Genomic DNA, 26,741 nt, shown 5'->3' on the forward strand with positions numbered 1-26,741 from the left:
ACAGTGGTGGAAACAGCTCTATTGACCCTGCAGAGTCCTCCTTACTAATGTGAGGGCTAGTGTCAAAATGAGAGAGCTGTCTCACTGACTAGTCAAGTAACAGGCTGACATTGTCTGTAAGGTTCCATGAGTATGACACCACAATCACCATGCCCAGATATGTCCTATCCCACCAGCAAGACAGACCTGTCAGAGGAGGCAGCACAGTGGTATACATTCAGGAGGGAGTTGCCCTTGGAGTCTTCAACATTGATTCCAGACCCCATGAAGTCTCATGGCTTCAGATTAAACACAATCAAGGAAACTTCTTGCTGACTACCATAAACCATCCTCCCTCCGCTGATGAATCGGTACTCCTCCATGTTGAACAACACTTACAGGAAACTGTGAGAATGGCAAGGGTACAAAATGTATTCTGGGTGGAGGATTTCATGATCTACCAACAAGAGTGACACTGCAGCAGTACTACTGAACATGCTGCTAGAACTGAGTCTGTGACAGGTGGTAAGGGAACCAACAAGAAGGAAAAAACATACTTCATCCGTACCAATCTGCCAGCTGTAGAAACATCTGTCCATGACAGTATTGGTAAAAGTGACCACTAAACAATCCTTGTGGAGTCAAAGTCCAGCCTTCACATTGAGAATAACTTCCATCGTGTTGTGTGGCACGATTACCATGCTAAATCGGACAGACTTCAAACAGATCTAGCAACTCAATACTGGGCATCCCTGAAGGGTTGTGGACTATCAACAGCAGTAGAAGTGTACTCCAGCATAAACCTAACCTCATGATCTGGCATATACTCCACCCAACCATGATTCAATGGAGACTGTAGAAGAATATGCTAGGAGCAGCAGCAGGCATACATGAAGACGAGGTGTCAATCTGGTGAGGCCACCAAACAGGACTACTTGCATACTAAACAGCATAGGCAACAGGTGATAGACAAAGCCCAGAACCAATAGATGAGAGCTAAGCTCTATAGTCCTGCTACATCCAGTTGTGAGTAGTGGTGAATGATTAAACAACTCCTGGAAAAGGAGGCCCTGCAAGTATCCCCATCAATGATGGAAGAGCCCAGCACGTTAGTGCAAAAATAAAGCTAAAGGGCTGAAGTTTTCACAGCTATCTTCAGCCATAAGTGTGGAGTGGATGATCTATCTTGACCTCCTCCAGTGGTCTCCAGCATTACTGATACCAATTATCAGCAATTCAATTCACTCCACGTGATATCAAGAAGGGGTTGGATATTGCAAAGGCTACATTCTGGCAATTGTACTGAAGACTTGTGCTACAGAAAATGCCGCTCTTCTAGCCAAGCTGTTCCAGTATAGTTACAATACTGGCATCAACCCAACAATATGGAAAGTTGTCCAAGCATGTCCTGTACATAAAAATCAGGAAAGACCCAACCTGACCAATTATTGCCCCAACATTTACTCTCAATCGTCAGTAAAGTGATGGAAGGAGTAGTCAACAGTACTATCAGGCAGCACCTGCTCACTAAGAATCTGCTCAGCGACACCCAGTTGGAGTTCCAGCAGGGCGATTCAGCTCCTGACTTCATTACAGCCTTGGTTCAAATGTGGACAAAAGAGCTCAATTCCAGAGGTGAGGTGAGAGTAGCAGCCCTTCATATAAGAGGAGAAAAGGAGGACTGCAGATGCTGGAGATCAGAGCTGAAAAATGTGTTGCTGGAAAAGCGCAGCAGGTCAGGCAGCATCCAAGGAGCAGGAGAATCGACGTTTCGGGCATAAGCCCTTCTTCAGGAATGAGGAAGGTGTGCCAAGCAGGCTAAGATAAAAGGTAGGGAGAAGGGACTTGGGGGAGGGGCGTTGGGAATGCGATAGGTGGAAGGAGGTTAAGGTGACGGTGATAGGCCGGAGAGGGGGGTGGGGGCGGAGAGGTCGGGAAGAAGATTGCAGGTCAAGAAGGCGGTGCTGAGTCCAAGGGTTGGGACTGAGAAAAGGTGGGGGGAGGGGAAATGAGTAAGCTGGAGAAATCTGCATTCATCCCTTGTGGTTGGAGGGTTCCTAGGCAGAAGATGAGGCGCTCTTCCTCCATCGCCAGACCATGGCAACACGACGCCTAGAGGAAGAGTGTAAATTGACGTAATTTTAATGTGTTTTATTGTAATAGGTTATTGTTATAGAATTGGAGGCAGGTAATAAGCAATTAAGACAAAGGGGGGATTAGAGTTATGAATAGTTGTTGTTTTATGTTCACTTGTAGAGTTAAAGATTAAATTGATCTTATTTTCTTTAAATAGTGGAAATTGGGAGTTCTCTGTCACTCCTATTTTAACAGATTGCAAGACTAGGTGAGCTTTTCTGGGTGTTTAGTTTAATTAACAGAGGGATTCACTGCCATGTCATAACACTATGTAACTAATGTCCAAGTATACCCAAATCCCATTTATTTATTGTTGCAGTCTATCACCATTATTAGTTTTACATCGCATTTTGTGGACCACTGCTGCAATCTCTGGATTGTCGGTCCATTGACATAGCTACCAAACTATTGTACTTGTACTTGTATATTGTCCTACTGAAAAGGAATTAAAACATGATGTCAGCAGTGTTCATTTCTGTTTTCAACTCCTCAGATAGTAAGTATAACAGTCCATGCTGTGTGCATGCTGACTTATGACTTGAGTAATATTTACCACTTAGGTGTCAGGCAATGACTGTCTCTAACAAAAGAAATTGTAACCAGCTTTTCTTGATTTTCAGTGGCATTATGATAATTCGCTGAATCTGCATGCTTCAAATCCCTCCCCCCCCCCCCCCCCACCCAATTCCCCCATACAAAAAACCATCACACACTAAAATCTCCACTCACCATCAGTATCCTGGGATCACTGTTGACAAGAAAGTTAACTAGACCGGCTTTGAATATTGTGACTGCATGATAAGGTCAGAGGCTGAGGATTCTGTGATGAATAACCTGCTTCCTGCAAAGAGATAATCAAACTGAATGTGATGGAATACTCCCCTAGAGGAATCAAACTCCATCAGTATTGAAACTCAACATTATTAAGAACAAAGAAACCTACTGACAGACCACCACATTAAATATCACTCTCTCCTTATCAGCTATCCATAATGGAAGCAGTACTTATCATCTACACAATGTACCGCAGTGCAGCGACTATCTTAAATTTCTTTTAAGGCACCTTCCAAACCAGGTGTCTCTTTCACCAAGAAAGAAAAGGGCAGAAAGTACATGGGCATACCACTGTCTGCAAGTTCCTCTCCGAGCTACAAACAATCATGAGTTGGAATGATTGGGTCAAACTGGGTCAAACTTTTGAACGTCCTAACTAACAGCACTGCAGGAGTACATTCATTGTATAGTCTGTAGCAAATGGAATGCTTTCAAAAGTGAGATAAAGTGAGTTCAAAGGCTATATGTTCCTGTTGGAGTGAAGGGTAAGGCTGGTAAGAGTAGGGAACAATGGATTATTAGAGATATTGAGAAGAATAAGAATAAAGTCACAAATAAGAATAAGGTCAAGAACAAGAAGGAGGCATCTGTCAAGTATAGACAATTAGCATAAGTGAATCTTTTGAAGAGAATCAGGGAAGAAGGGGCATTCTTAAGAGGAAAAACAGGAGAGCAGAAAAGATATATGAGATAGCCTTAGCAATTAAGATTAAGGATAGTCCAAAGAGATTCTACAAGTACATTAAGGGAAACTAGGGAGAGAATAGGGCCTCCTAAAGATCAATAATGTCATCTATGTCTGGAACCACAGGAAATAGGAGAGGTACTAAACGAAAATTTCATGTCAGTATTTACAGTGGAGAATAACATGAAAGCTAGGAAACCCGGGAAATAAATAATGCTGTCTTGAAAACAGTTCACATTACAGATCTAGGGCTGTAGTCAGGGCTATAAACTAATTGGGGAAATTAGAAAACCCAAATTAAAGGAGGCGGTAAGAGTGCACCATGGCAGACCCAAATAGGACAGATTTTTGGAAAGGGTTGGCAATCAAACTTCAAGCACACTGGATATTCGGATGATAATTAGAAGAGGGATAGTTAATACAGGACTGAAGGTGTCCTCTCTGAATGCATGCAGTATAAGAAATAAGGTAAATGAGCTTATATGGCGCAGATCAAAATTGGCAGGTATGACATGGTGGGCATCATGGAGACGTGGCTGCAAGAGGATCAGGATTGGGAGCTGAATATTCAAGGGTGTACATCGGATCAAAAAAATAGAGGCAGAGGGGATGGGATTGCCTTATCGGTAAGAAATTAAATTTAATCAATAGCAAGAAATAAAGTAGGGTCAGAGATGTATAATCTGTGTGGGTAGAATTGAGGAACCACAAAGGTAAAAAAAAATAGCCAGAGTTGGAGTTATGTACACATCTCCAAACAGGAGTCGAGAGCTGGGGTGCAAGATATACCAGGAGATAGAAAAGATGTGTAGGAAAGGTGAACTTCCAACGATCATGGAACATTTCAATATGCAGGTGGACTGGGAAAAACAAGATGGTCATGGATTGCAAGTAAAGGAATTTGTGGAATGTCTACATGATGGCTTTTTGAAGCAGCTTGTGGTGGAGCCCACTAGGAAACAGGCAATACTGGAGTTAGGGTTATGCAGTGACACAAACGTGAAAGGGAACTTAAGGTGAAGGAACCCTTAGGAGGCAGTGATCATAATATAATTGAATTTACTCTGCAATTTGAGAGGGAGAAGATAGAATCAGAGGTAATGATATTATAGTTGAATAAAGGCAACTGCAGAGGCATGAGAGAAGAGCTGGGTACAATTGACTGGGAGAGGAGCCGAGCAAGAAAGACAGTGGAACAGCATTGGCAGGATGTTCTGGGAGTAATTCAGGAGACATAGCAGAGATTCATCCTGAGAAAAAAGAAGTATGGTACAGGGAGGACGAGGCAACCATGGCTGATGAGGGAAGTCAGGGATAGCATACAAGCAAAAGAGAAAGCATATAATGTAGTGAAGGGCAGTGGGAAACCAGAGGATTGGAAAGCTTACGAAGACCAGTAGAGGGCAACAAAAAAAGGGAGAAGATTAAATATGAGGGTAAGCTAGACAGTAATGTAAAAGAAGACTGTAAGAGTTTCTTTAGATGTATAAAGGGAAAAAGTGGGCATTGGGCTTCTGGAGAGATAGTGGGGAACAAGGAAATGGCCGAGAAACTGAATAATTATTTCCCATCAGTCTTCATGGTAAAAGACATGATTAATATGGTGTAAATTCAAGAGAGTGAGGGGCAGAGCTGAGTATAGTGGCCATCACTAAGAAGAAGGTGTTAGGAAAACTGAATGGCCTGAAGGTGGATAAATCACCTGGACCAGATGGACTACACCCCAGAGTTCTAGGGCAGATAGTTAAAAAAAAAAGTCGAGCATCACTGGTGATCTTTCAGACATCACGAAAGTCAGGGAGCATCCCAAAAAACAGGAAAATCACTAATCCCTGTTTAAAAAGGGAGTAAGGCAAAAGGTGGAAAATTACAGACCGATTAGACTCAATTTAGTCGTGGGTCAAATCCTGGAATCCATTGTGAAGGCTGAGATTTCTGAATACTTGGAAGTATATGGCAAAATAATGCAAATTCAGCATGGTTTCATCAAGGGGAGGTCATGCTTAATAAATCTGCTAGAATTCTTTTAGGAAGTAATGAGCAGATTGATTAGACCAAGGAGTGCCAATGGATGTTATCTGATTGGACTTCAAGAAGGCCTTTGACAGGGTGCTGCTGCAGGGTGACAGGAGGCTACTGAGTAAGATCGGGGCCTGTGGAGTTAGAGGTAAGGTGCTAGCATGGATAGAAAGCTTGGCTGTCTGGCAGAAAGCAGAAAGTGGGGTTAGGAGGGTCTTACTCAGGATGGCAGCTTTTGACAAGTGGTGTTCCATAAGGCTCAGTGTTGGGGCCACAGCATTTTACTTTACATGTTAATGATCTAGGTGAAGGAACTGAGGCCATTCTGGCTATGTTTGCAGATGATACAAAGATAGGAAGAGGGATAGGTAGCATTGAGGAGGCTGAAGAAGGATTTGAACAGTTTAGGAGAGTGGGCAAAGAACTGGCTGATGGAGTACAAAATGGGAAAGTGTGAGTTTGTGCACTTTGATAGGAAGAATAGAGGCATGGACTATTTTCTAAATGAGAAGAAAATTCAGAAATCTGAAGTGCAAAGAGACTTGGGAGTTCTAGTCCAAGATTCTCTTGAGGTAAACTTGCAGGTTGAATCAGTAGTTAGGAAGGCAAATGCAATGATGGCATTTATTTTGAGGATTGAATATAAAAGCAGGGATGTACTTCTGAGGCTCTGGTTAGACTACATTTGGAGTAATATGTGCAGTTTTGGGCCCTATAGCTCAGGAAGGATGTACTGGCCCAGGAGCGTGTTCAGAGAAGGTTCACAAGAATGGTCCAATGAATGAAAAGCTCAACATATGAGGAGCGTTTGAGGAATCTGGGTCTATATTTGATGGAGTTTAGAAGATTGAGGGGGCTGACTCCTCCATTAGTAGGAGAGATTAGGACCCAAGGGCACAACCTTGGAGTAATGGGAAGACCTTTTAGAATGGAGATAAGGAGAAACATCTTCAGCCAAAGTGGTGAATCTATGGAATTCATTGCCAAAGCAGGCTGTGGAGGCTAGGTCATTGAGTATATTTAAGATGGAGATAGTTAGGTTCTTGATTGTCCAGGAGAACAAGGGTTACAGGTTGAGAAACATTTCAGCCATGACTGAATGGTGGAGCAGCCCCGATGGGCTGAATGGTCTAATTTCTGCTCCCATATCTTACGGTCCTATGATTTAAGAGGAGGTGCTGAAGATCTTAAAAAGTATAAAGGTAAAAGTATGAATCTCCAGCACCTGATCACATCTATTGTAGGACGTTGGGGCAGCTTGGAAAAAAATTGCAGGGACCTAGCCGAGGTATTTGTATCATCTGCAGCCATGAGTGAAATGCCGGAAGACTGGATAATGTTGTCCCTTTATTTAAGAAAGTCTACAAGGAGAAGCCTGGGAACGCAAGGCCATGAGTCTGACGTCAGTGGTTGGTAAGTTTTCGGAGGGGATCCTGAGAAACAGGAATTACATGCATTTGGAGAGGCAAGGACTGATTAGGAATAGACAGCATGGCTTTGTGCCTGGGCACTTAGGTCTCACATACTTCATTGAATTTTTTGAGGGTGTGATGAAGAAGGTAGATGAGGGCAGAATGGTAGACTTTCCTTACATGGACCTTAGTAAGACCTTTGACAAGGTTCCGCTTGGTAGATTGGTTTGTAAAGTTAGATTACATAGAATTCAGAGAGAGCTTGCCAATTGGATACAAAATTAGCGGGGTGTTAGTAGAAGGTTGTTTTTCGGACTGGAGGCCTGTGACCAGGGATCGGTGCTGGGTCTACTGATGTTTTGTCATTTATATAAACTATTTGGATGAGAATAAAGGAAGCATGGTTAGTCAGTTTGCAGATAACATCATAATTGGTGGTATGTTAGACAGTGAAGAAGGTTATCTAAGATTATGAAGGGATTTTGATCATTTGGGCCAATGGGTTGAGGAGTTTAATTTAGATAAATGCGAGGTGTTGCATTTTGGTAAAAAAAAACAGGGCAGTACATACACAGTTAATGGTAGGGCTCCTGGCAGGCGTTGTTGAGCAGAGAAACCTAGGGGTTCAGGCGCAAAGTTCAGGCATCACAGGTAGACAGAGCGGGCAAGAAGGCATCTGGCATGCTTACCTTCATTGCTCAGACCTTTGAATATAGGAGTTGTGACATCATGTTGTGGTTGTATAGGATGTTTGTGAGGTCACAATTGGAGTATTGTGTTCAGTACTGGTCAACCCTAATATAGGAAGGATGTTATTAAATTGGAGCGGATGCAGAGAAAAAAATTACAAGGAAATTACCAGGATTGAAGGTTTGAGTTACAAGGAGAGGCTGGATAGACTGGGACTTTTTTTACTGGAGCATAGGAAGTTGAGGGTGAACATAGGTATTTATAAAAAATCCTGAGAGTCTTAGATAAGGAGAATAGGAAAGGTCTTTTCTCTAGGATAGGGAAAGGCATAGGTTTAAGATGAAAAGAGAAAGATTTAAAAGGAACCTGAGATTCAATTTTTTTCGTGCAGAGTGGTTCATATGTGGAATGAACTGCCAGAGGAAGTTGCAGATGCAGGTACAGTTACAACATTTAAAAGACATTTGGACAGATACATGAATAGGAAAGGTTTAGGGGGATAAGGGCCAAATGCAGGCAAATAGGACGAGTTTAGTTTGGGAAACTCGATCACCATGGACAAGTTGGACCAAAGGGTTGTTTCCATGTTGTATGACTCTATGATTCTAAGACATATTCAGCATTCACCGTCTTCCAAAAGTATTATTGGATGGGATTGCCCTTACTAGTGTTGCCCAAATACATCATAAATGAAAAAAAAGTATTGAATCTGCTTTTTGAATGTAAGCACCTAGCCTATTCTGTTTATACTGTATTAACATGAATTGAGACCTTCACAATGACTGTTAGTGTCCCATAAATCTTCACTCTGACATAAATACTGGCTGGATTTTACCTGTAGATACATTTTTTTTTACAAATCTCTTGCAATTTTATCAAACTTGCATTTTGATAAAACTTGTGTAAATAAAACTTGCATTTTATTTATACAATGCAAAGTTTAAAAATAAATAATTAGCCTTAAACTTTTATACTTTCTCTGATGAATTTAAGGTTCTAAGACAGGAGCAGAAGTAAGCCATTCGGCCATGTGTGTCTGCTCTGTGTTTAACTGGGATTTTATTCTGATCTGATTACCCTCAATTTCACGTTTCTACCTTATCCACATAACCCTTAATTTCTTTATTGATTTATTGCATAAAGAATCATATCTCTAATTTAAATCGACCGGCATTATTACCAGTCATTGTGCACATAAACAGGTGGAATGTAGTCCACAAAAATAGAAATGAGGTTGACATTAGAGAGAATAAAAATATACCATGCTGAATGCATTTTCAGCAATCTGACATAGTCTCTAAAGGAACTTACATGTACATCAGTCTCTAGTTTACTGTGGTGGTTTTCTGCAGCTTTAGTGTATGGTTCATCTTCAAATGCTGTAGATTAAAATGCCATGAACTGAGATGTAGTACTGTTTGCATATACCATCACAACCTGTACACTATTAAAACAATGTTATTCAGTATTTATAATGTTTGTCACACAATATTAGCTGTCTCTCTGTCTGTCTCTCTCTCTCTCCAATTATCTCACTCAAATTTAGAGCAGACAGAATGTGAAGAGAGGCCCAAAATGCATGCAGCAGCATGTATTCTCATGACCAATTTAATGTATTGTGCGTCACATAGTGCTGAGTTCTAAAACTGTATTAAATATTGTAGACAATCAATTCTATGCATAACAAGGGTGTGTAATAGCTAAATTATATTCTGATATTTTGAAATTGTGGTCAGTTAGAATTGAGAATATGACTGAGCAGGAATAACATTGAAATATATGTCTGGAGCATATTTAGGAATTATATTTCAGCATCAATGCTGTGATACCTTCTTTATGGAAGGATGATACGAGAAACTTTTGTTGTGCTTTTGGTGTAGTTATATACAAAGTCCTTTTATGTATGTTTATGATACTTTTATCCTATGATCGTAACAGCATGCGATGATTTGTTAAATTATTGCAGAGGGTAAAGAAATATTATGGCTCAGTTTTGACAGTTGTTTCACATGCATCTTTTCCCATTGTGATGTAATTGTTCACTTAAGTTGTACATGACCTGCATCGTACAGTTTTGGCTCAATTATTGCTTTGAAATTGGAAGAATAATATTAAAATATGTAGTATAATTTCATTTCCAAGCAATGTCTACTGATGTTGGCTTACATGAAAAAATACTCCATTTCAGTTTCAACTGTAGTGCAGACATCGACCATTAGGTGGGAGCTAGTGTATCACAAATACCTGGGTTACTTGGCTTTGATGTTATGTATTACTGGAAGTCATTTAAATAGAGAGTTTTAATACATTTAATAAAATTGAAATAATTTTGTGTTTTTAAATTCATGCAGCTAATGATCAGATAGCTTAAAAATATTTCTAAAGCCTGATCACATTCTCCTGTTTTCAAGGAATGTAATCATTATAAAAATCAAGGCAATAGATTAATATTTGAGCCACATCTTTCTGTGTTTATTTTAAAGTGAAAAATACTACTTGCATTATCAGATCATTCATCTCAACATCCCAAACAGGAATTAATTCTATGGCTGTGCTTGATGAGAAGTATTGGCTTTTCCCTGGTTTTTCAACAATCTGAAAACATTATTTCTGATACATTTAGTGAAACATCCGAAAGTTTTCACATTTCTTGCTCATTTCAATCCATTATCCTTTCAAAAATGAATTAGAGAGAATTTCCTGTTGTTGGCTGTGTATTCATTCATGGGCTGTGGGCCTCTATAGCAAGTCCAGCATTTGTTGCCCAATACTTGAGACTAGTGAGACACCTTCTTGAACCACTGGAGTCCATCTTCTATAAGTACACCCACAGTCCTGTGAGAGAGCTCCAGATTTTTAATCCACCAACAGTGAAGGCTTGGCATTTTAGGTGGAACTATTTTATAAGTAACAATACAACGAGACATATGCAGCACAGAAGGAGGCTATTCAGCCCAAAACATCTGTGTCAGTCAGCGAGCCAGATCCCATTTTCCAGCTTTTGGCCCATAACTCTGGAGCATGTGGCAATGCAAGTGAATATCTAAGTACTACTTAAATAACATAGTTTCTGACTCAACAACCCGTTTTTTTCAAGCAGTGAGTTCCAGAATCCTGCCACCCTCTAAATGGAACAATTTCTCTTGAACTCCTCTCAGCTTCTGCCTCTTACTTTAAATCTATACCAGTGGTTATTGACCCTTCTGCTAGTGGAAAAAAATGCCTTTAACTTCACCATTATAATGTCTGCACATGTTTAACCAAATTAATATCAGTTATTCAAGTTGAATTGCAACAGTGCCTTTACAGTCACTACAGAAACAATCATACCTTGTTTCACCAACCATATAAAAGTGAATATGGTTGTTAGTAATCACTTGATTTTGGCAAACAGGCTGGTGTTCGTTTCAAACCTCATATAATGCAACTCAGTCTTATTCTGATATGACCATTCTACACCATTCATAACCTGCTTCTCTTCTTCAGTGCTGTGAATTGTATAAACCTTAATTGTGTCTTTATTTTAATGTATGGATCACAGCAGATGGATTAGGATTTTCTGCAGAACACAGACCTCAAAAGGGACATAAAGACATGCCTTAAATCTCAAAGGTAGCTTAAAATGCAGAGTCTATGGGACACAGTAACATGTGATAATTTCATTTATCTACATGAAACATATTTATTAATTATAAACCTGACAAAGCTAGTAGTGAGTTGAGTATGCTTGTTGTACTGAGGCCATAAAACTATCATATGAGAAGGATAATTACCAAACTCCATTGGGGAAATAAGTAATGGTGCTAATAGCAAAGTTCAAATTGCATTGGATTAAAAAAGGTAAGTTACAGTTTAACTTGGAGATGACTATCATAGTATCAAGGATTGGGATATATAATGGCATTGTGCATTTCTATGTAAAGTATACTATTTGTCAACTTTCCCTATTTGATTGGGCTATCTGAATACACTTATATAAATAAAGAATTAAATGCAAGCATAGTGATTTATGAGTTTTTTTTTCATTTTTTTATCTAGATGCAAATCAATTTCTTTCAAGCTGTTCAATAGAAAATTCAGCCAAGAGTTCCTTTTCAAAACTCATGGACAGGCTAAGTGTGGAAATGGAAAATATTCCATTATGTTGTAATAGACACTTTGGATGTGGGAACAAGAAATCATTAGTCGAAATACTGGGCGATGGACTGTGTAAAACCAATGCCAAAGCAGGGAAAGAAGGACTACAGATTACAATGCCTATAAAGGTATTGTCAATAATTCTGTTATTGACCAGTTTAATCAAATTAATAATTTTTACAAATATTGTTAAATCTGAAGTGTAACAATCTGCAGTTTTGTTTTCGTAAAATAATGTAGACAGCAATATTTTAAACTTGTTCAAAGCTTCAATCAGTCAGCATGCTTCTTTTCAGATTTCACACAATATTATTTTGAGATTTTGAATTAGGTATTTAGGATGCTGAAATTTATTGAGAAATAGTACTTGTCAAACTATTGAATTATTTTTATAATGGGCTAATAGTGCAGGTAGTACTATGCTTTACTTTATTCATAGAAATTGCCTATATAAAAGTCATCAACTTAGTTAACTATGCTTGTTCCTATCCACAAGTGCAGGAGCACTTGTCCTTCACTCCCTCTGCTCCAATCCCAACCTCACCATTCAGCCAGCGAATAAAGGGGGTGCAGTGGTAGTTTGGCGCACTGACCTCTACACTGCTGAAGCCAGACGCCAATTCAAAGACACCACCTCCTACCGACCCCTCGACCATGACCCCATCCCCCATCACCAAACCATTATTTCCCAGACCAGACAGAACCTCATCACTTCAGGAGATCTCCCACCCACAGCTTCTGACCTCGTAGTCCAGGAACCCCACACCTCCTGATTCTACCTCCTTCCCAAGATCCACAAGCCTGACCACCCTGGCCGACCCATTGTCTCAGCATGCTCCTGCCCCACCAAACTCATCTCTACCTACCATGACACTGTCCTATCCCCCATAGTCCAGGAACTCCCCACATATGTTCGAGACACCATCCATGCCCTCCACCTCCTCCAAGACTTCTGTTTCTCCAGCCCCCAACACCTCATCACCACGGATATCCAATCCCTCTACACCTCCATCCACCATGACCAGGGCCTCCAAGCCCTCCGTTTCTTCTTCTCCCGAAGTCCCCAACAGTACCCTTTCACTGACACTCTCATCGCTTGGCTGAACTGGTCCTCACCCTTAACAATTTCTCCTTCAAATCCTCCCACTTTCTCCAGACCAATGGGGTAGCCATGGGCACCCGTATGTGCCCCAGCTATGCCTGTCTCTTTGTTGGCTACGTAGAACAGTCCATCTTCCGTCGTTACACTGGCACCACTCCCCACCTCTTCCTCTGCTACGTTGATGACTGCATCGGCGCCACCTCATGCTCCCGCGAGGAGGTCGAGCAATTCATCAACTTCACCAACACATTCCACCCCAACTTTAAACTCACCTGGACCATCTCTGACACCTCCCTCCCCTTCCTGGACCTCTCCATCTCCATTAATGACGACTGACTTGACGACATTTTTTACAAACCCACTGACTCCCACAGCTACCTGGATTACACCTCTTCCCACCCTACCTCCTGCAAAAATGCCATCCCGTATTCCCAATTACTCTGCCTCCGCTGTATCTGCTCCCAGGAGGACCAGTTCCACCACAGAACACACCAGATGGCCTCCTTCTTTGGAGACTGCAATTTCCCTTTCCAAGTGGTTAAAGATGCCCTCCAACATATCTCGTCCACATCCCGCACCTCCACCCTTGAACTCCACCCCTCCAACCGTAACAAGGACAGAACCCCCCGGGGCTCACCTTCTACCCTACCAACCTTCACATAAACTGCATCATCCGCCGACATTTCCGCCACCTCCCAATGGACCCCACCACCAGAGATACATTTCCCTCCCCACCCATTTCCGCTTTCCACAAAGACCGTTCCCTCTGTGACCACCTGGTCAGGTCCACGCCCCCCAACAACCCACCTTCCTGTCCTGGGACTTGCCCCTGCCACCGCAGGAATTGCAAAACCTGCGTCCACACCTCCCCCCCTCACCTCCATCCAAGGCCCCAAAGGAGCCTTCCTCATCCATCAAAGTTTTATCTGCACATCCACCAATGTAATTTATTGTATCCGTTGCTCCCAATGCGGTCTCCTCTACATTGGGGAGACTGGCCGCTTCCTAGCAGAGCGCTTTAGGGAACATCTCCGGAACACCCACACCAATCAACCCCCCCCCCGCCCTGGTGGCCCAACATTTCAACTCCCCCTCCCACTCTGCCGAAGACATGCAGGTCCTGGGCCTCCTCCACCGCCGCTCCCTCACCACCAGACGCCTTGAGGAAGAACGCCTCATCTTCCACCTCGTGACCCTCCAATCCCATGGCATGAATGTGGGGACTTCACCAGTTTCCTCATTTCCCCTCCCCCTACCTTACCCCAGTTCCAACCTTCCAGCTCAGCACCGTTCCCAGACCTGTCATACCTGCCTATCTTCCTTTCCACCTATCCACCCCACCCTCCTCTCTGACCTATCACCTTCATTCCCAACCCATTCACCCATTGTACTCTTTGCTACCTTCCCCCACAATCCTCTCTGACCTATCACCTCCATCCCTATTCACCTTGTACTCTATGCTACTTTCTCCCCACCCCCACCCCCTCTCATTTATCTTTCACCTTGCAGGCTCCCTGCCTGTATTCCTGATGAAGGGGTTTTGCCCAGAATGTCAATTTTCCTGCTCCTTGGATGCTGCCTGACCTGCTGTGCTTTTCCAGCACCACTCTAATCCAGACTCTGGTTTGCAGCATCTGCAGTCCTCGTTTTTACCTATTTACTTTAATCCATTTTCCTGTTGTTGAACAATTAAAAGTTGAACCAGTTGTAGATTAGCACCATACATATTTGCTCCATTTTGTATGTAGATTTGCACAGCATAATAAAGAAAATAAACCCAACCTCAAGGTGGTGGAGCAGGTCTTAAACCGAAGATTTGCTATGAAAAGTCATAAAATAATTGCCCGGATAATGCGAGGAGTGGCAATTACAGTCAGATTTCCAGTTAGTTCTCATTTTCACACACTCGTACTGAGCTCCGCATTTCTGGCTGGAATTCTGACCTGGTACTTTTAGAAACATGGAGTGAATCTAAAATCAACATGGCTCTCTGTAACATAGGATAGTTCAAGTGTTCAGATGGTATTCCTTTTTACAGCAGCTAGTGTGACATGTTCTGTGGTTTAAAGGTCACGCAGTACAACCATGGACTTTGACGGTTACTGTGAAAATACCTAAGCTAAATGTAGTTTAGGGCTCCAAATGGATAGTGCCCCAGCCAAGTAAGTGATGGAATGCTTTGGTAAGTCAGGGAGTTGGGTGGTTGGAATTGGGCAGGTTTCTGGAAAGGGCAGGGTACAGTGTTTGAGGGAAGGAGGCTTTGATGCACTAGGAATGGTGGGGCAGAGTGGGTAGGAAGTCAAAGCTAGCAGGTGAGGCGGTGTTCAGGTCAGAGGTGGAATTTTGTTTTCAGGGATCTGGTGGGAGCAGCTTGGGGGAGATGTGGAGAAAGCTAAGGGGCTGATGGAGGTGTTTTTGTCAGGATTGGCTTGGTAAATTGGAGTGGAGGGGTCAGCCTAATAGTCACATAGGAATTAAACTAGATTTTCAATCCTCAAACATTTCCTGGGAAATTTATTAAATTAAGGGAGGATGCAGAACCCTTCAAATTCTTCAACTTTAATGATTTCTTTCGGAATATTTCAGATGCAGGGGAATTGCTTAGTCTGCAATTTCCCTACCAATTCCCATGGAGTCAGTGGAGCTGGGATTCTGCAAGGTCGCAACAATAGTCTGTGTTCCTCCAATAATTATCTAACAATTAGGACATCTGAACTAATATTTTTGTGGCTAAGCACTTCTAATACACTCTCCCACTTTTGGTTGAAGCACCATACTTTGCAATAGAAGCGTTATACTACTGATGAAAACCTTTCTTCTATAGGATCTGCCTAATTGGCTACAGAATAAAACCTTTTACTTTAGGGGGTCAATTAATAGCTAAAACATAATAATTAGTAGGATTTAATTCAGGTTTATCAGCATTAAATACTTATTTAGAAGGAACCTAAATTTGACAAGAAAGCAAGCTCAAGTTCTCCATAAATTCTGGTATTCTTGAAACTCAAGTTTATATAATGGCTATAATTAATTGCAATTATGGAAGACTAGCACAGTCCAGTCAACCATGGTTTCTATTTTCCATAGTTTTATTTATTTAAACCAGTTTAACAAAAATTAACACACTTAGTTTCTATTTTTTATGTTCTCAATCAGCGATGTGTAGAAGTATTGAAGAAACAGATCCTTGAATTTACTCAGAGGTTACATGCAGCAGAAGTTGAACGTCGTTCATTGCGTTTGGAGCTTACACAACTCAAAAAACACATGAATGAACTGGAAAGGGAAAGTGGGAAGACCGAAACCCTTGAACAGCAGCTGTGTGACCTCAAGCAGTCTATGAAGGTGAACAGTTCTTTATTTTGTTTATTATTGCGCTTTTAATCTCAAGGTTAAATAAAAACTATGTTCTGCTGGGCATTTTCCATGATTCTAGCATTGCACTCCTTAAAAAATTGTTTGCATTGTGTAATTATGCATTTTTGATGGCATTAAGATCTTCATGCTAATTGTGGTAACTTACTTATTGCCATTAGCCAACAGACTGTCTTGTCTGTTAGTTTCCTTGTCAAATTTAAAACCAAAAAAAGAACTAGGTTGGATTAAAACAAAATGGGCGGCACGGTGGCACAGTGGTTAGCACTGCTGCTTCACAGCGCCAGAGACCTGGGTTCAATTCCCGCCTCAGGCGACTGACTGTGTGGAGTTTGCACGTTCTCCCCATGTCTGCGTGGGTTTCCTCCGGGTGCTCCGGTTTCCTGCCACAGTCCAAAGATGTGCAGGTTAGATGAATTGACTATGCTAAATTGCCCCTAGTGTTAGGTAAGGGGTAAATGTAGGGGTATGGGTGGGTTGCGCTTCGGCGGGGCGGTATGGACTTGTTGGGCCGAAGGGCCTGTTTCCACACTGTAAGTAATCTAATCTAATCTAATCTAATCTAATCTAATCTAAAAATGTTAATAGTAAGCAGTGATTTAATTAGAAGGTGTACTGATGATGCATGTTTATTGGTTTATCAATTTCATGAAGAGAGGTTAGAAGTCTGTTAAATAATAAATACAAGGTAATTTTAGTCTCAGTTAATGTTGTATGGGTTACTGTATGAACTAATTTGAAGTGGTTATGCAAAATTATATATATCATGACATTATGCACTGTACCTTGAAAACAATATATATATTTCTTTCTGAAATAGGGATTGTATTTGAACTAGCATAACAATCCACTGGATAAGCTTTATCCGAGTAAACGAGCCATAAAAATGTTGATACTATGAATGATGACTGTATCAAATCATACATTCATAACACTTTTCTCTGTTTTGCTGGTTTCTGAAGAGAATTATGGTCTTCAGATTGGAAGGCTTTAATTTTGGACAGTGCAAAGTTAGTCAGACTAATCAAATATTTACACAAATCAGCCATCTATATAGACATTTTTGATAATGCCATAGATTTTTTAAAAATTTCCAGATTGTTGAAATAAAATTCAGGTTCTCAAACTGCCATGATTGCATTTGAATCTGTGTTTTGTTGATTACTAGTATTATAAAATAACTCCTAAACTGCTGTATCCATGGTGATACAAAGTATTATTTGCTGATCAATTCATGAAATTCTTGATCTTGTTTAAGGGCATTAGCTTTATCTACATCCTTATAACTTTTATGTTGAAAATGATTAAGGACAAAATTAGGTTCTGCCTTTGAGACTATTTTGAGCCACAAATGGATGCCAATCTTCTGATGATTCATTATGTTGATCATGTCTATTATGATCAAAAAGATCCCAGGTTTGTTACCTGATTTGGGAGAAATTGGCTCAGATGCTGTCAAAATATTATAATTTGGTTTCTGCATTGCTACCCTAGGGAAGGGGTGTTCTTGATCATTTGTCGATGATCCCTGGTGGAAAATGTATGCCTGCAGATATTAGGAATGGATTTCTCTCTGATTTACATTCACTCTCCATGCTCCGTGCTCGCAACAAAGAATTGTTAAAACTCACTGTTCAAGATTAATTTGATGGCAATGATTAACTAATAAATTCTTTAGTAAAGACAAATTCATCAACAATTCTCTTCTACAAATGAAGCACAGTATTAAAATTAGATATAGTTTATCAATGCAAAATGTAGTTCAAATAGGGACAATCCATTCAATCTTTCTTCAAAGACTACTTTCATAAATGTATTCTTGTAGACTCAGAAGATGGTTCCATTTGAGAGATTTGGGAGTATTTGTGAAGAGCTGAATAATGCCTTGCTTAGAGAGCAGCAGGCTCAACTGCTATTAAATGAACAATCACATCAAATGCAAGAATTGGGATTACAACTGGAACTACATTCCAATGAAGAAGCAGAAAAGGATCGGACATTATCTGAGGCTGTAAAGGTAAACAGATTACCACTTTCATAGAGCAAGCTTTGTCTTACCTTCTGTTTAACTTGCCAAATAACTCTAACTTTAAGACAGTCCATTGTACTAGCATATGGACCCTTTCCTATTGAAGGACAGTAAGCTTATAGAATACCTTTTGTTTGAATTTAAAGCTTTCTGGGGCATTAACTTAGGTATGGCCAGTAACCCATCATTGATGCAGGAGACTGCCAAGACCTATGCGCGGAGCTTGATTATCTCATATTCTGCGACCCGGAAACGACAGAGGGGAGAACAACAGCGTCTATACGAGGCTCGCCTGAAGGCAGCCGAGTCAGCGTATGTTGGTAGGCCATCCATAACTAAATTACAGCGAGTTACAGCCCTCAGGGATACTTTGAATGCTGCACGTACTCAAACAGCAAAGAAGGAGATACTATTTGCGAAGCAGAGACTATTTGAGTATGGCAATAAGCCGGGCAGGTAGCTAGCATACCTTGCCAGAAAGAAAAAGACTCCCCAGTCTATTACATCTATTAGAGAGGGCGCTGGTACTTTGACTTGTGACCCTAAAAAGATCAATGCAGCATTTAGAAAGTTCTATTTTGAGCTGCATCAGTCGGAGCGAGGAAGTTGGAGACTTTTTTTAAGAACCCGGGCCTCTTGGGCGTAACCTCGGAGCAGGTATCTTTTTTGAATAACTATATGCATCTATTAGAGAAAATAAGGCAGGACCTCTAGCTTTGGGAAGATCTCCCGATATCCTGGTTAGGAAGTATAGCTCTGGTCAAGATGAATGTTCTCCCTTGCCTATTGTACCCTATAAGAATGTTTCCTTTGATGTTGCCGAGATAGGCGCTGCGTGAGCTTTATGGTTGGCTCGGTTCCTTTGTTTGGAATCATAGACGGGCTCTTATAAATTAAATAAATGCAGCTCCCACAAGAAAGGGGAGGTCTAGCTTTCCCAAATTTTAGGAAGTACCAACTGAGCTCCCTGCTATCATATGTGGCTGATTGGGCCTCTCGCGATCCACAATCAATTTGGCTGGATATTGAGGCTTCCCAAGCAAAATGGATAAGATGAGAACTGTCATGGATCATTGTAAAATCCTGATTGTCCTAAACACAATCAAAGGATGATCCAACAGGGTGAGGGTAATCTACAAAAAAACCTTCCCCTTTACTCTGATAGCGGGAATGTTGGGATTTCAGCCAGGTTTGACAGATGCTGGATTTAAAATTTGGGAGTCCAGAGGAATCTCCTGCTTGGGAGATCTGTTTGATGGGGAGGTCATGATGTCCTTCGAATAGTTGCGTCAGAAGTTCGGGTTACCTAGTAAGGATCTCTTTTGATATTTTCAAGTACGAGATTTCATTCAAAAAAAGACCACATTGATGGCTAATCCTTATAAATCAGAAATGGAGAGGGGAGTGCTTCAGCCGATGGGTGCCCCCTCAGTCAATACTCTCTATCACTTGCTAGGTAATAATGTATCGAAGGACATGGAACGGCCATATAAAACCTGGACTCAAGAATTAGGGGTGGAAATCTCCTCGGAGATGTGGGAAGACATCTGGGAAAATGCCAGGAAGATCTCTATCTGTAATAGAACTCAAGCTGTTCAATTGAAGGTACTTCATAGGGCCCATATAACACCAGAGCGGCTTGCAAAGTTTAAGGCAAGAGCGTCCCCAATGTGCCCTGAGTGTAAAATAGAAGTTGGTGTTCTCACTCATTGTTTGCGGACATGCCATAAGGCCTATAGATACTGGGACAGTGTAGCGAATGCTTTGGCAAAGATTTTGGGAACTGAGATTGGGCTGGACCTGGTGTCTCTCCTTTTGGGCTTTCCAAATCTTCCTTCTCTAGATGCACATGGGAAGAAACTGTTTACTATTCTCTCCTTTTGTGCGAGGAAAACATTTTAGCAAGGTGGGTTTTGGAAAGTCCCCCAGGATTTTCAAATTAGCATAGGATAGCTATGGAACATATTCCTTTGGGCTACCTTACGAATATGGTGCACCAAATAGAACATGGCGGCCCTTCTTGGGCAACACCGATGCGGATATATCGGCCATACTATTTAGGGCCTTTGTTTAGCCGTGAGGATGATGTCTGTCAGTTCGGGGGCCCCTGGGAGGAAGAATCCTGTAAAAATACGGATCTTGTTATGACTTGATATAATTTTATTTTGAATGTTTATTTATTTATTTATCTTCATTTTTTTTGTTAATTATGTACTGTATTGTAGTTTTTTTATATATAGAGGTTTTTTTCTTATACCTTACCTTGTGTTTTGGTAGTTTGTAGAGTGGATTAGAAGTTTCTTTTCTTTATTTATATTGATGTTGCTATTATATTGTAAAGTGGTTACACTATTTTGTATTAGTTTTGTAATTTTGTAAAAAAAAAGCCCCAAAAACGTTTTTTCTTTTCAACAAAAATATTTATTAAAAAAAGGACAGTCCATTGTGTAAATGTGGTGTGTCCAATTCCCTCTTAAGAGTTGAGAGTGTTAAGGTTCTGTATGAATCAACTATTACCTGTTCTTTATAGTGCTCCAAAATAACGAAGCACAAAAAAATAATTTCAAACTTTAAAAAATTGTTTCAGGAAAAGAATGATCTTTCTGTCTTATAATATACAATATTGAATGCGAACAAAGACAATTTATGAAAAATTTTGATATTGAAATAGCTGCACAGAGGCTATATCCCGACTCTAAGTCACCCTTTATTTACACATGAACAGTACTTGACTTTGGTACTGCCTCATTCAGAGACAGATACCAGAGTGTCAGTATCTCTGACACTCATCCTTTTAAATGTCAGCTAGGGCTCCCTGATATGACCAGATTAACAGCCCAATCAGACAACTCCTATTTTGAGGTCCAGCTGGCTGACCTCTTTATGATCAAGAGCAAAAAATAGCTCTATGAAAATGGTAAATGACGAAGTGTGGACTTGTACATGTTGTGCGAATGGTAAGGAGTGGGAAGAAACAAGATAGGATGACCAAGTGATTATTTTAAATAGAAATGTGAGAAAGAAGCAGTGAAAGAAGTTGTAGTTTGTAAGGGAAGAGGGGAGTATGGAATGTTAAAGAACTGTTGCAGTCTGCTGTTCAGATTATATACAAAAAGGTGTGATAGAGGGAAGGGAAGGGTGGTGTTATGAGAGATCCTCATCATCGTCATCTTCCAACTCTCAAAAGATGCAAATCCTGAAGAACACTGTTTATGCTGATGACTACAACTTCTATTGCATTCTCATGAGTGTTTTCAGAATTGATTTCTCACATCACTAGCCACATTTGGGTTTTAAGGGAGTGACGATGCAAATGTATCTGACTTCATCCTGTTGCAAGATGGAGAACTGTAATTACCCACTGCTCATGAGATTTCACTGAACCTTACTGTATTGAAAACATTCTGAGGGTGATGTTCTCTGCCTGGATTCTTCTAACCATCACTTTAGACTTTTATTTAGACCAATGTCATGTGAGAGTTGGAGATATTTTTGTTATTTCTGGGGAATAGTTGCTGTCTTCTTTCTGTCAGTCTTTACACTAGGAATTCCAGGGATGTGCCAAGAAAGCTGACCTTTCAATTATCTTGGTGGAAACAATGCAATTGTGTCATACACTTAAAAATCCACACAGTAAAAAAAAAATTCCTTTCGCCTTCAAAATTGTGAGTCCATGGAGGCTGACTTCTTGAATTGCAACAGGTTTGGGGAGGATAGCCCATTGATCATATTAAAATAAGGCCCAGGAATTTATATTGCCTGTTTATCATGATAAAAAGACAGTGGGCCACTGACCCTCTTAATTTGTGTCTCAATTTTCTTTTAGGTTTTAACTTATAAATTTTTCATTTGCCAATGTATCTTACACCTTCCATCTCTACAGAAAGTAGGAAAATTGAACATGTAGCTATTAGTAAGCTAGTGTAAGAGGGTGGGCATCAGATTTCTGAGGCATTGGGATCGGTTCTGGGGAATGTGGGGCTTGTATTCCTCAACAGGAGTAGGATAAGTATCCACACGGGGGGATTTGCTGTTGTTGTTAAGGAGAGTTTAAACTAAAACTAAATGGTATATATGTAAATGCAAGGAGAATAGCAAACGTAGCTGATGTGCTGAGGGCATAGTATCATTGTTACAATAGAAACCTAACTTATAGAGGAGCAAAATAGCAGCTCAACATCTGTATTCAGGCAGAATAAAGAGGGGGATAAAAAAGGTGAGAGTCAATGTTCCCTCTAAGCTATGTGGCCATACAGCATCTCCAAGGATCCGTGCATGCTGATTGAGTTGGCTAATACATACATTTCCAGTTTCTCCAGTCACTGCTGCGCACAAACCTCAGTGGTCCACATAGTGGCTGGAGAAATGAAAGAGATTGTAGATGCAAGTGTAGTATTATTTATTAAACAATAAATTACAGCTGAGAGGAGGGATGATGTACTAAATTAAACAAGAAATGAGGACATATGGATTCAAATTAGAAATAAAAACAGGTATCCACATTGATGGGAGTGCACTGTAGAACCCAAATAGCAGGAGGGACATAAAAGAGCAAATATGTAAGAAATTTTAATTTTAAATTAAAATTTTAATTTTAATAAATGTAAGAAAACAATAAGCGCAAATAATTGGAGACTTCAACTGCCCTAATGTTAATATAGATATAAACAATGTGAAAGGTACCGTAGGCACAAAACCTCTGAGAGATGCTTTTTTGCTTGCAGGTAACCAGTCCGATGAGAGTTTTCTAGTTTTGTTCTTAGGAATTGAAGCTCGGCAGGTGATTGAAGGAACAATGGTTGGCAATTTTGCAAATGGTAACCATAATACAGTTAAATTTAGCATCATTATAGAAAGGGACAAAGATGGAGCTGAAGTAAAAGTTCTACATTGGGGGAGGACAAATTTTATGAAACTGAGCATGTTTGAAAGAAATTCAATAACAAGTAGGAGCAGAAAATGTGTTGCTGGAAAAGCGCAGCAGGTCAGGCAGCATCCAGGGAACAGGAGAATCGACGTTTCGGACATAAGCCCTTCTTCAGGAATTCCTGCTTTAGAGTAAGATAAAGCAGAAAGAAAAGACAAAAATAGAAATTGCTGGAAAAGCTCAGCAGGTCTGGCAGCATCTGTGGAGAGAAATCAGAGTTAACTTTTCAGGTCGAGTGACCCTTCGTCAGAACACCTGCTGCCAGACCTGCTGAGCTTTTCCAGCAATTTCTGTTTTTGTTTCTGATTTACAGCATCCATAGTTCTTTTGAGTTTTATTCAGAAAAATAGACAGTTGCAAAACAAAAATATCTGGAGTTAATCTAGCAGAGTGTAGAAAGTACAGAGGTGAAGTAAAAAAAGTATTGGGAAAGTAAAGAGAGGATATGAAAAAATATTGCAAGTAAAATCAAGGAAAACTAAAATATTTTGTCAGTAAGTTAAGAGCAAAAGAATAAAAAAAAGGATAGGGCCTATCAGGTGTGCAAAAAAACTTGGGCATGGACTTGAAGATGTGGACAAGGTTCTTAATGAGAATTTTTGCTCTGTCTTAACAAAGAATAGAAGTGTTGGCAGACATTCTAATTAAGGAGGATGAGTGTGAAATATTAGGTACAAAAAGCTTAATGTGAGAGGAGATTCAGAAGGGAAGGATGTGAATGAAGGTGAATCGCTAGGGTCTAGTGGATTGTATCCCAGGCTGTTAAAAGAAACCAGTGAGGAAATAACAGATGCTTTGCAAATAATTTTCTAATCCTCAGTAGATGCAGAAATATCATAGGATAGGAGGTCTACAAACATACTGTTGTTCAAAATGATTGCGAAGGACAGGTCAAATAATTATAGACGAGTCATTTTGACTTGAGTACTGGACAGGTTATTGAAATCAATTCTGGGAAATAGGGTAACCTGCTACTTGGAAAGTCACAGATTAATCAGGGAAAGTAAATAGGGTTTTGTTAAGGGAAGATTATTATTTCTTCACAACTCAGTTTAATTTTTTTTGAAGAAGTAACAAGGATGAGTAATGGGGGTTGCAGATTTTCTAAGGCATTTGACAGGATTCCACATGGAGACTGGTCAAAAATTAGAAGGATATAGAGGAATGGGTACAGTGCTATTGTCCCTACCTCTGTACCAAGTGACCCAGGTTCAAGTCCCACTGCTTTAGAGGTGTGTAATGACATCTCTGAACAGGTTGATTAGAAAGTATCTACAGTGGAATATGATGATTTTGATCCAAAATACACTCAGAAATAGGAAACAAAGAGTATTAGCTGAGGGATGTTTTTGCCAATGGAAAACGTTTCCAGTAGTATTATACCAGGCTTGTGTCGGATTCTTTTGCTGTTTGTTGTCTACGTTAATCATTTGGACTTCAGTATGGGAGACATGATTCGGATGACATAATAATTAGTCATGTAATTGTCAACTCCAGAATTATGTGAACGGTTCAGTGAGTAGGCAGAAAACTGGTAAATGGAATTCTGTCCAGAGAAGTGTGAGGTAATACATTTGGGGAGGACAAACAAAGCTAGAAAGTATACAATAAAAGGCAGGATATTAAGAAAAGTAGAGGAGGTAAGAGACCTTGCTGTGCGTGTCCACAAGTCCTTAAAGCTAGCAAGGCAGATTGATAAGTTAGTGAAGAAGCATAGGGAATGATATCCTTTATTGGATGAAGTACTGAAACAAAAGTAGGGATATAATGCTCAAACTGTATAAGATATTGGTTTGGCGACATCAAGAATTTTGTGTAGTTTAGTCACTGCATTACAAGAAGAAAATAATTCTCTGGAGAGAATATGAAGGAGGCTGACAAATATATTTAGCCAAAGCTTGTAATTGTAGCTATGAGGCAATATTAGATACACTAGGGTTGCTGTTCTTAGAACAGAGGAGACTGAGGGGTTACTTCATTGAGATGTACAAAATGCAGGGGCCTAGATAGAGTTCACAAGAAATACATGTTTTTCATACTGTCAAGGCCAATTATCAGGAGTACAGATTTGAGGTGATTGACAATAGTATTAGTTGGGATGAATGAAAAATATTTTTCACCCACAGGATGGTGTGTTTCTGGGATTTGCTGCCTAGTTCAGTTGTGGAAAACCTCAACTCATCTAAAAGTTACATGGATCTGCAGCTGAAGCCTTGTAACCTGCAAGACTATGTACCAGATTCCAGAATATTCAAGTAGAATGGATGGCCAGTTTTTATACAGTGCATGGACTCTGAATGCTGGAGAAACTCAGCTGATCTGACAGCAAATGTGGCGATAGAGACAGAGGAATTGGATTCAAAATATTAGCTGTTTCTTTCTCCACAGATACTATCAGACCTCTGAATTTCTCCAGTATTTTCTGTTTTTATTTTACTAGCTCAAGAAGTCCAGTTTATGTCATTGTTATGTCATTTGGCTGATATAGACCAGAGGTCAAATTTGAGATTTACCTATCAGTATGACTCAGTAGCTCACTGAATAAAATTTGAGCAGCTTGAAACTATTTGTGTTTTGTGATTAGAAGCAACCATTGTATGAATGCTGCAAACTGTACCCTTCAGGGTAATATTTTCAAGCCCTTTTTCATTCAAAATACAATTAAAATATTCAGCTTTGTAAATATTTTGTTTTTCTTGATTAATTCATGAATTATGCTTTTAAGATCTACCTTGTTTCATGCTGTATTTTTTTCTGTTTGTAGATTGTTGCTTTATAATGCTTGCATTGATTACATGTAATTTTTACTTAACCAGACTTTTTGAGCCTTAATGGGGAAAAAGAAGCGGGACATCCTACAGTGTACTGTGAAATGCAAAGATCGTCTTTTGATGAAGAGCAACATGGATTTCTTTTCTCTGGAGATGATCTTCAGATTTAACAGTGCGCTGTGGGATATCCTCTTTGATTTTACAGCAACAAGAATTGTTGTGTCACTGTTTTCTCAGAGTGGAACTGTTGCTAATCTTTCATTGTTTTTATAAAATATAAATTCTTGGTACATTGTTTTTATAAAAATCTAATATTCTTGTTACTGAAAGCCTTTACTTCATCAAGAGCATAATTTTAGAGAAATGTTAAGTTTTTTTTCAATTTCCTTCCCTCACCCGCTCCCTTCCATCTGTTGCTCCCCTTTACCATCTGCCTTAGCTCATTTTCTTCCTTCCTGTCCATTAAGCCACCTCCTTTTTTCCACTGCCCCACTCACCTTCTCCCCAACCTCAGTTGTGCTTTTCTCATCTATCCACTCTTTCTCTTTTACATTTTCCTCTTTTCACCTCTGTCACCTACCTTTTCTTCCCCTCACATCACCCACTTACGACTTATCTGTTATGGCCCCTCCTTTTTCTCACTAT

General features: G+C 40.1%; 1 protein-coding gene across 7 annotated transcripts in view; it reads left to right on the forward strand.

Annotated features, from left to right (window-relative positions):
- Positions 1-26,741, forward strand: part of LOC122563582 (coiled-coil domain-containing protein 171-like) — a 268,787-nt gene that overhangs the window by 170,074 nt on the left and 71,972 nt on the right. For all 7 annotated transcript variants that reach the window (XM_043717497.1, XM_043717514.1, XM_043717527.1 and 4 more), the window contains 3 exons: positions 11,794-12,020; positions 16,151-16,339; positions 18,195-18,386. In XM_043717497.1, coding sequence (XP_043573432.1) covers positions 11,794-12,020; positions 16,151-16,339; positions 18,195-18,386 — 608 coding nt within the window. The remainder of the gene's footprint in view (positions 1-11,793; positions 12,021-16,150; positions 16,340-18,194; positions 18,387-26,741) is intronic.

The sequence above is a fragment of the Chiloscyllium plagiosum genome, chromosome 2, assembly GCF_004010195.1.
Source record: "Chiloscyllium plagiosum isolate BGI_BamShark_2017 chromosome 2, ASM401019v2, whole genome shotgun sequence".
Lineage (NCBI taxonomy): Eukaryota > Metazoa > Chordata > Chondrichthyes > Orectolobiformes > Hemiscylliidae > Chiloscyllium > Chiloscyllium plagiosum.